Source organism: Bradysia coprophila, unplaced genomic scaffold (genome assembly GCF_014529535.1).
Source record: "Bradysia coprophila strain Holo2 unplaced genomic scaffold, BU_Bcop_v1 contig_232, whole genome shotgun sequence".
Classification (NCBI taxonomy): domain Eukaryota; kingdom Metazoa; phylum Arthropoda; class Insecta; order Diptera; family Sciaridae; genus Bradysia; species Bradysia coprophila.
Genome location: NW_023503493.1, coordinates 909,312 through 920,402, shown reverse-complemented (window position 1 = coordinate 920,402; position 11,091 = coordinate 909,312). Strand labels below are relative to the sequence as shown.

The window sequence follows — 11,091 nt, the reverse complement described above, 5'->3', positions numbered from 1 at the left end:
ATTTCAATAACATTTTTGCTGTGTTGAAATACTTTTCCAACGTTCACTATGAATACTATTCAACACTTTCCATCAATTCTACAGGTTAGCGCTACACCAAACCAAATGTGCTGCACTCAAAACTTACCCGAAACTTGGGTTTCTATCAAACACAATTTTCTGTAATTTTGTTACGAAATAATGAATATCACTCGATGCTAGACACTATTTATTTTCGGTGACTATGGGTCCCAATTTTCAATTATGATCATTGTTTATTATGTTTCTGAATTGATTTGAATCTCAACGAGTTAATGATCCTGGATGTAATGGATGAATTAACATCTTATTCGTAAGATACATCTAATTGTTCAAGGTTGTATATAGTTTGACATAGGGACTGCTTCGTTCGATTTCTGTACCCCGTAATACAGTATTAATCAAAGCCAATTTTTTTAGCGATTCTTCACATTTTGAAGTTTCTTCATACTTTAGCGGTTTTTCGTTAAAGCAAAATTGTGTTACTTTTGAAGGAAAAATTGTTTTGTGGGTGATAACATAACGCACTTGGAGATTCTCCAATGGAGAAACCTATGCGTGCTTTAATATTTCACTTTTTAAGAAAAAAAATTTTTGGCTCGGAGAATCATCAAAAAACAAATTTGCAAAAAGGGTCCATTGCTCTTAAGTCGAGTCTTAAATTATGTCGCTCAGTTAGTCCTCTGAAAATTAACTGTGATGTTCACGACAGATTTTGATCGAGAAGAGCTGTGACTATTCTGATCAAGAGTTGTCTATACCATCTGTCAAAGTGACACCAAACCGATAATCGAATTAGTCACAAAGATCGTTAATTTTCCTCACTTCTATTAGTGTAATAGAGCTAAAGAAATATCTACGATTTGGTGACCATTTCACAAATGTATTTTTGTTTGACGTTTAAAATGTCACTTTGACAGCTGGAATAGACCTACTATTGATCCCAGCAGTCATATCTATCTTGTCAGTGAAAGTTGTCATTGAGAGCAATGGATCCTTTTTGCAAATTTGTAGCCTACATTTAGGCGGAAAAACATTCGTTTTTTGTTGATTCCTTTGAACCAAAATCTTTTTTTGAAAATGTAAAATCATTAAAGCGCGCAAAAATGTGTTACTTTTGAAGGAAAAATTGGTTTGTGGGTGATAACTCATCCAAGTGGGATAATTTATCACACACAGACCAATGTTTCCTTTAAAAGTAACACATTTTTGCAAGCCTTAGTGGTTCTACTTCTTCAAAAAAAAAAAGATTTTGGTTCAGAGAAATCATCAAAAAACTAATATTTTCCCGCCTAAATGTAGGCTACAAATTTGCGAAAGGGCACATTGCTCTTAACAAAACTCGCTAGAAGTAGGTCATCATAGACAATGTGGTAGTCATTTAAAAGACATCAATACTTTGCTGAAAGGCATACATATGGGCGTTTCTTGAATACTTGATCTTAGTTTACTTTGAACGATATATTTCCATCAAAACCCTTTTTCAAAAATATAGGACCGCAATAACGGCTAACGACCACGAATGTGTTAAGTGCCCATTCCACTTAAAAAAAGTACGCCGTGAGAGAGCCGTTAGAGCACCGTGAGAGAGCAAACTGTCCAATAAACAAAGAAAAATTGAAAAAATTCAATTTTGTCTCTCACACGGAGTACTTTTTTTGGTAAGAGGAATCTAAGCATTAGCTTGGCATCGGAGAATCTGGCTTTCAACAAAAAATAGAATTGGTTGCAGCAGTTTCACCAGCTCTGAGAAAATGAGCAGTTTTTCAAAATTTCGTTAAACTGTTCACGTTTCTCAGAGCTGGTCAAACGACAACAACTAAAACTAATTTTTATTTAAAGCCATTCGTGGTGAAAAGATGTCATCAAAAATGAAACATGGGACACGCAAATGTAGCCTACAATTTTAGCTAAGTACCGATGCATCTTACTGCTGATTTAGATAGTAATGTAAAGTTAACGAAAATAGTTATTTGCGTAACTGTTTTGGTCGATTGATTTTAGACAATTTCGCTGATTGTGGGCCGAACGAAACAAAAATGGCATAAATCAACCGTCCCAAACACGTAAGTTTCCATGCAGATGACCGGTAACCCGAGAAAATTCGAAAAATTGCCCTCAATTTCGGCCGCGAATCATGAAAATTTCTATTGTTTTCCGCTCTTTTCGGATTATCTTATAATGTCAGACTTGCTACCAATTTCCCTTGATTGATTCAATTCAACTGAGAAAATTCAGCAGCAAGTTTGACAATTTTAGAACAATGCGAAAAGAAAGTTTTTCGTCAACTTTACATTGCTAAATCAGGAGTTATAAACAGCAAAAACGGAACACTCTTAAATCCCGTACATTGTTGGAGGTTCTTCCACAACCGTTTTTATTTTGAATAAAAAAATAAAATAATTTTTGCTGGACGCAACAATATGTACCGAAGTGTTTCTGGTTGTTTGTTTAAAAAAAAAAAAACAAAAGAAAAAGCCTAGGAGATGAATCGATTGCATGTTTCACAAATATTGTTTTTATTGTCGAAATGCGTTTTAAAACAAAATACGTATGGGACATCGTGTAAATGCATCTGAATACATAACAAAAACCCGTTTTTTTTTTTTGTATTTTATCCTATACCAACCAAATAAACAATTTTTATGTGTCCGAAAAAATGTTCAAAATTTATTGTTGTATTTGGTGCACATAATTTTTCGGAGAGATCGTTCCTTAAGTCTCGTTACACCAGAAATTAAATTCCACCACTATACACATTTTATCCCCACTACCATATATTGCCTCTATACATAAACGATATGCCTCTGCATATTCTGATGAATGTCCTGTTTCTCTCGATCTCTACTATCATGATGATGGCCAAGCGAAAGGGATATGACATTTCATTCCAAGAAAACTATCGTCCAACACATACGGTCGTCTCTTTTTCGCACCGAAGATGCGAATTTGGAATTTGTTGGGTTTTTTTTTTCTTCTCCGAAATTTTTCTTTTCGATCTGTGTGCTTTTATGCCATACACGGAATTCCTATGGACACAGTGTATGTATATGTTCGGTAGATATACTTATAGTATTGGAAGCATAGAAGTGTATAAACAGCTCACGATACATTCCATTCAAAGAGTGGTGATTTTAAATACATTCGCATGAAATATCTATATTTTTGCAATGTTTATACACACAGCATCCGTACTATTACAATATAATACAATATTGTTGTATATTATACACGCACGTTGGACGTTTCTATGCAGACAGTTTTTCACTTGTGTGAAATGGTATAGCCATCAGCAATATTGCTGAAGAACAAGAATAACATAAAGACGAAGAAATTATGAATCGGAATTGTGTGTGCAGCATATAGGTATATAGAGATGGTGAGCGAGTGAGTGAGTGTGTATGGTGCATAGTTGGTGAAATTGTGGATGTAGTAGTGCGCAGAGTGGCCAAAGAAGAGAATAGAAAGATTAAATTTTCTCATGTTTAAATTGTTTAGATACGTCCAGTTCTCGGTTGTTGTGTATATGACGGGGGGATATATCGGTTTGTTTTAGTATTTAGTTAGGTATCATTTTTGGTATCATTTGACTCCGAAAAGTCAAAGGAAGTAGACGTGTGTTGCTTTATTTTGCCGCTTTTCTTGTACGTTTTGCTAAAATAAGGAAATTACATTTTTTTTGTTAACAATTTTTGGAATTAAGTTTTTTCGTTATCATTTCGTTCGGTTGTTTCGTTACTTGGTTTTCGTTTTGAAAATTGGTTTTTGTTTTGTTTTTTTAAATCAAAGAGTGGAAAACACGGACAACGGTCGGACAAACGTACAAATATCAAAAAAAGAGAAACAAGAAACTGTGAAACGGTGTGAAAGTAAATTGGTTTTTTTTTTTGAAGAAATATTTTCGTTGATAATTGTTAGTGACATTGTGGAATAAGAACCAAAAACGTGTGCCGGTCAAAAGAGTGTTTTCGGTTTTTTATTTTTCGTTCAAATAAATGGACTCAATCCAAAAACTCTATAAATGCCCCAACCATCCATTGTGCGTGATCTAAATTCCAAATAATGGCAACGAATGGGGGAACTCTTCATCAAGGGCTTCCCCCAACACCTCGGATAAATCTGAACTGTTCGCAATGCGGCGTTATGTTAGACACCGTTGAATCGTTAAACGTGCACAACATGCACTACCATTCCGATCACATCAATCGCTGGGGTCCGCCACCACCAAACGGCGCCGCCAACAAATCCTCATCATCGACCGCATCGAATTCGCCGACCGATTCGGAAAATAACAATCAACCCAAGCACAACATACACAACATTCAGCATTCATCGAAAAGTGTGTCACCGCTGCACAATACCGTTTCGGCCGCAGCCGATTCAAGTGATAATCAACCGTCGACGACCCAATCGTCATCGACCGGTCACGAACCGAGACTCATTTACGGCGGATACGGCATGAGTAATACGGCACCGACGTTTCAGCATCAATTGCCGACCGGCGATCCGCATTTTCAGCCGTATATTCAGTCGTATGACCAGTATTACCACTTTCATAATGTTGAATACGGCATGCCTCCTCCACCGTTTTTAAATAGTCAAGCGTCATCCCAACAAGAGTACAAACCAGTGCCTTCAAACAGATATCATCCATACATTAACCACACACTACCGACACATCCGAATTCGATCAACAGTTCTGTGAGTCCGCGAAATGTTAGCTCGTCGAGTCCCACACATAACAGTAATGTTATGCAGCAACAGCAATCGACAACATCGTCGCCATCGAATCAATTGATACCAACCAGTCAGCCGACACCATCACCTTCGCCGAATCAATGTGATAAGTGTGGTCACATATGTGAAACTGCTAGTCAATTGGGCGAGCACTATGCGACTGCACATGGCAGCGCCGGACACAACGAACCGAATAGAAATTCCGGTTCGAATGAAAACGGTGAAATCGGCTCATTTCCGTACAACCACTACATTAAGGAGGAACAGCCGTGTGACATTCTGGACCTGGACTCACAGAAAATGGTTTATTCACCGAATGATGACCACAGTCAACAAGGACCGTTGCCGCCGATGCATTCTCTGCATCATTTGCAACGACCGTTGCTATGGTCGCACGAACATCATGGACTTCCGTATTCGCAAGACGTAAAGCCGGTACTGTTTCCGACAACGCTCGTACCGAAACAGGAATTTTCGTCGGCTGCAATCAAACAGGAATACATTCATCATCAACCTCAGATCGGACATCAACAAGATGTGAAGCCATTTGCTAGTGATGTCAGTGGAGGACAAGTGACCTCAAGTCCTTCAGAGTTTCCATCGACGACCACTCCGCAAGAGAACGGTGCACCGTTTCGAACATCGTTTGAGGCGGCCACCTCATCGCTGCCAACGAACACAGCAACCGGAAAAAGTTCGTCGTGGAAATCGAATGAGGCGCGTCGACCAAAAACGTACAATTGTACCGCTTGCAATAAGTGGTTCACAAGCTCCGGCCATCTGAAACGGCATTACAATACGACATTGCACAAGAATGCCGTAAAATCCAGTGGCCAACCAGATCCGGCCACAATGCCGATCAGCATTCACCATCATCCTGCACGCGACACAAACAAAAACAATCATCATCATCGAGGCAGTCCTGCTCAGGCGCCACAACCACCAGCACCATCGGAACAATCGGGCAGTCCGGAATATAATTCACAATACACGCCGCCGTTGGGGTTTCAACAAACTCAGGGATTTCAACAGTATGGAACAGCGCTAGCAATTCATTCAACTACAGGGAATTCCCCAAACGGGCAAGCAGGTCCCTCCGTCCTTGCATCCCAACCGAGGGGCCTGCTGATCTTATTGAACAACACGGGAACTCAACAAGTGCTCCCGGAGGAGGAGCAGCAGCAGCAAACTTTTATGCAGCAAATCACTCAATCCCACACCACCAATTCACCGGATCCATACAGCATCACCAACCCTATAACTATCAACACCAACATCACCACCACGGCATTGTCTCCGGACATCCGGGACCAGGAGCAGTTGGATCAGAGCTATCTCACTATTACTGGTAACAGTTTGGACGGCAGTCACGAAATGATTTCGCCGGACACGCCCGACTACAGTTCAATGCTTCACATGGTAAACGATCAGTCCATGCTGTCGTATCAAACGTCGGTGCCACGCCACGAGACAACGATTCGTCGTTTAATGGGCGGTGTGGCCGCCTACCAAGGTGATAGTCTGTCGCAACGCTATGCACCAAATTCGCCCGACATTCCAGACTCATACCAGAAAATGATAGGCCGCGACGATCCGGTCATACCACAATCGGCATCACAGCATCGATCACCATCGGATATTGCATCATCGGCATCCCAGGCTTCGTCGACGACGACGGACGAAACGGCATCAGCGGTGCATCGGTGCGGTCCGTGTGTTAAGGTATTTAACAAAGCTTGCTATTTGACTCAACATAATAAGACTTTTCACAGCGGTGAGAAGCCGTACAAATGTCAGAAATGCGGAAAACGTTTTCCTTGCGGCCAGTCGCATGAAGAGCACATCGCCAAGCATGGCGCTGTTAAGCCATTCAAGTGTGATCAGTGTACGAAAAGTTTCAATCACAAGACCGATCTCCGGCGACACATGTGCTTGCATACCGGCTCTAAGCCGTACACATGTTCGATTTGTCATAAGGGTTTTATCCGAAAGGATCACATGATGAAGCATACGGAAACGCATACGCGTAAATCGGCCTTGTTGGCGAAAAAGCACGGCGTTTTAGTGAAATGAAATCGAGAGTCAAGTTTTCGTTCGACAGCGAGCCCATTCAGTCTAAAGTTCTGTGTGAAAAGAAACGAAAAAAGTTTTTTTTTCAAAATCCAAATATTTTCAGCGAAAATTTTTTGTTTTTTTATTGTCGCGCTTTATTCTCATCATTCCATACTCTACATCCTACTACACACACACTATACACCTACTGAGCGAAATGTTTTCCTTTTTATGATTTCGCTTATGATTTTCATGTATAACACACTAGTCGCAAACACTTTTCTCTCTCTACACTGACACACACTTTGCTTTTACATTAATTTTTGTTTCAAAAGTTTTCCTCATTTCTGATTTTTGAACGGACGTTTTGCTTTTGTAATTTTCGAAATTTTTTGGTTTTTTGTTCAAATAAATGTTGGATTTCGATTTATAACGTCAGACACACAGCGTCGCAAATTATTTTTTTTTAAATTTTATTTTTCTTGCGAATATTTTTGGATTCGTGGATAATTCTTTGATAAATCTATATAATAATCAATGTGCACCCTGTGCACCATTCGCGGTTGAGATAGAATTTTTGGATTAGTTTTGAGATTTCGGAAAATTCGTAAAAATTTCTGGAAAAAAATTGCGAAAATTTTCAGGGAAAATTCTTTTGAAAATCTCAATGAACCCAGTGCACCTCTTGCACCATTCTCTGTATCGATAGAAATTTTGGATTACTCTTGAGATTCAGAAAAAAATTCCGGGACAATTCTTTGGAGAATCTATAAACTCAATGAAACCAGTGCACCTCTTGCACCGTTCTCGGTTTCGATAGAAATTTTGGATTATTTTTGAGATTCCGAAAAAATTCTGAAACAAAATTTTCGGTAAAATTCTTTTGACAACCTACGTACTCAATGAACCCCGTGCACCTCTTGCACCATTTTCGGTTTCGACAGAAATTTCGGATTATTTTTGAGATACCAAGAAAATTTCGGGATTTTTTTTTAAACCTACGTACTCAATGAGCCCCGTACACCTCTTGCACCATTCTCTGTATCGATAGAAATTTTGGATTAATCTTGAGATTCATAAAAAATTTCCGGGACAATTCTTTGGAGAATCTATAAACTCAATGAAACCAGTGCACCTCTTGCACCATTCTCAGTTTCGATAGAAATTTTGGATTATTTTTGAGATTCCGAAAAAAATCTGAAACAAAATGTTCAGTGAAATTCTTTTGAAAACCTACGTACTCAATGAGCCCCGTGCACCTCTTGCACCATTCTCGGTTTCGATAGAAATTTCGGATTATTTTTGAGATACCAAGAAAATTTCGGGATTTTTTTTTAAACCTACGTACTCAATGAGCCCCGTACACCTCTTGCACCATTCTCTGTATCGATAGAAATTTTGGATTAATCTTGAGATTCATAAAAAATTTCCGGGACAATTCTTTGGAGAATCTATAAACTCAATGAAACCAGTGCACCTCTTGCACCATTCTCAGTTTCGATAGAAATTTTGGATTATTTTTGAGATTCCGAAAAAAATCTGAAACAAAATTTTCGGTAAAATTCTTTTGACAACCTACGTACTCAATGAACCCCGTGCACCTCTTGCACCATTTTCGGTTTCGATAGAAATTTCGGATTATTTTTGAGATACCAAGAAAATTTCGAGATTTTTTTTAAAACCTACGTACTCAATGAGCCCTGTGCACCTCTTGCACCATTCTCGGTTTCGATAGACATTTTGGAATATTTTTAAGATTCCGAAAAATTCGGGAAAAATCGGAAAAAATAACCGAAAAACCGCTTCCGATCGAAACAATAAAATTCCAAGGCAGGTCTTCACATTGATCTATCGTTCCATTTAAAATCGACAACCTGGATACCGATTCCAATTTCATGAACTCTTCGTCTTAAAAACTTGGCATCAATTGATATTTGCATTGTCAGCGTAAACTGTTGATCAGTAGAGGCATTTCGTTATCCGAATTAAAATTCGACTTAAACAAGCTAGTGACGAGAACATCTGAAAAGGTTATGCGAGGAAAAAAATATTGTTTTGGGACAGAGAATGGTCAGTTCGCGTCGAAAGAAATTATTAAATTATTGAGACTATTGAGACACTCAGAATGAACAGAAAAATGTTGATCATTGACTCGTGTTGCTTGGCCACTGAACAAACGAACAAGGAGTCAATTTGTTGATTGCAGTAATTTCGGCGACAATTCTCTTCGAAAATAATATATTTTTCCTGGTTATAGCAATGACGGTCACACAACGACAATAACGTCAAAATAAATTGAAATTTTCCGACAAGTACGCTTCTCTCATGCAATTGACAAAGTCAAATCTATTTTGAGATAAATTCTATTTCTTGATTTCTATTAATTTTCTTTCGTTTTTCGTTAAATTTTCTTATTTTCTTTTCGTTTAAAATGTCGTCTGTGATTGTATAAATAGTGAAATAACAAACCAAACAAAAGAAAAACAAAACAAAAAAATATTTCACCGTTTTCAGACACGCAATAATCCGAATATCCATCAAAGCTGCCCAAATTCTAGTTGATCACAAATCAGTCTCGATTTCGGACCTTAAATAAATCTCTGCGGGGATGTGTTGCAACTTAAATTATATTTACTCTAGAGAGACACACAAAGTGTTGAGAAACAATGGTTGAAACAGTATTTTTAAGAAATAATTTTACGACAACGCTTCAATCATAGAATTTTATCCATGAATTATCCTACAAATTCAAATATGTTTTCAATGCGAAAAAAAAACAATTTTTGTGTTTTCCTTCAAAGAAAGCATAACAACCGAGACACCATCACACTGGGTCGGGAAATAGTGGTACCGATGATTTCATTTATTAGCTCCATTTTGTAGTCGAAGTTTTCTCTATTTGTAACAAGAACAAATTTTCGTCAGATTTGACGAACTTCAAATTCGTTGGGTTACAAGCTGTTACAAATGAAAGTTTGAAGCCAATTAAAAATGAAAATAGTGAAAACTTTCGATAATTTAACTGATTTGATTGATCAGTTTTACTTTCAGCAGAGCTTGTTTTGTGGGAAATTATATTTTCAAGGATTTTTTTATGAATATTTTCGGAATTTTTCGGAGTATTTGGGAATTCTTCGGAATATTTCGGAATTTTTATTTAATTTTTCGGAGTATCTGGGAAGTCTTCGAAGTATTTCGGATCATTTTTTCGAAATTTTTCAGAGTACTTCTGAATACTTAAGCAATTTTCCCGAACTTTTTATGAAATTTTCGGAGTATCTGTGAACTCTTCTGAGTATTTCGGAATTTTTCGACTCGAAATTTTTATGAATTTTTCGGAGTATCTGGGAAGTCTTCGGAGTATTTCGGATCCTTTTTTCGGAATTTTTCGGAGTACTTCAGAAATTTTTCCGAATTTTTTTTTTTCGTAAATCTTTCGTAACTAAAACTCCCAAAAACAAGCCCTGCTTCTGAGATCCACGTAATTACGAATTGAGAGACCAATATCTCAAAGAATATCGAACCAATTAAAAAAAAATAATGAAACTCTCGGTGCACTTCCTGCAGCGTGTGGTGTGCCGGCTACACGAGACTATTTTTTATTTAAATTTACCAACGAAAAACAGTTTTGATTTTTCGGATAAAAATGGAAATTCGTTCAGAATCAAACCACTGACTGTTGTGTGCACACAAAATGAAATGTGTAAAAATGCGAAAAGCAACATTAACCTTGAGATATACAAATTGATGCATTTGGAGCTGAGCTATAGATAGTTATAATATGTTTGAAAAACAAGGAGAAACAAAAATATTTTTGACATCAGCCGAATGATGCCAAAACTAAGAGAGAGAGAGAGAAAAAAAGTGGAAGAAGGTGAAAATAAAATGAAAAAAAAAACTAAAAACAAAGAATCCTACTCACAAATTACCTCAATAGCAAAAATGTTATTTATTATTACAAGAAATGAATCTTTTTTTTACTGAATTGAATCTCAATAAACAGAAGATAAAAATAATTTAAACAAAAAAAAAACTCAAAACAGACGAAGCCTATTAATATACACTACCTCAAAGCATTAAGTCTCAATATTTTATATAAAAAATGAAAACTAAATAATATCTAATTATATTTACACAAATTGAATAATAGTTAAAGACAGTGTTGATATTAATTAATTAGTAAAAGAGAACATAGAAGAAGTTGATTAAAAGTGAAAAGTGATTTACCGAAAAGCGCCCAGTTCAATTTCATTTCATTTCTTATAATTCACTAAACATTCTCGG

The 11,091-nt window shown here is 37.2% G+C and overlaps 1 protein-coding gene across 2 annotated transcripts; it reads left to right on the top strand.

Moving 5' to 3' along the window:
• Positions 1 to 3,588: 3,588 nt before the first annotated feature.
• LOC119075775 (mucin-12) lies at positions 3,589 to 9,881 on the top strand. 2 transcript variants are annotated; one of them, XM_037182330.1, is made up of 2 exons: positions 3,592 to 6,477; positions 9,322 to 9,881. In XM_037182330.1, exons 1-2 carry the CDS (start codon positions 4,081 to 4,083, stop codon positions 9,367 to 9,369), a joined length of 2,445 nt encoding a protein of 814 aa, XP_037038225.1. In that variant the 5' UTR covers positions 3,592 to 4,080; the 3' UTR covers positions 9,370 to 9,881. The 2 variants fall into 2 exon arrangements, with proteins under 2 accessions (XP_037038224.1, XP_037038225.1); XM_037182329.1 differs by lacking the exon at positions 9,322 to 9,881 and having other exon boundaries at positions 3,589 to 7,254.
• Positions 9,882 to 11,091: the final 1,210 nt, after the last annotated feature.

What these genes read in the sequence shown, in the direction of transcription:
- LOC119075775 (XM_037182329.1), top strand. Translation starts at nt 4,081, where the DNA reads ATGGCAACGAATGGGGGAACTCTTCATCAAGGGCTTCCCCCAACACCT.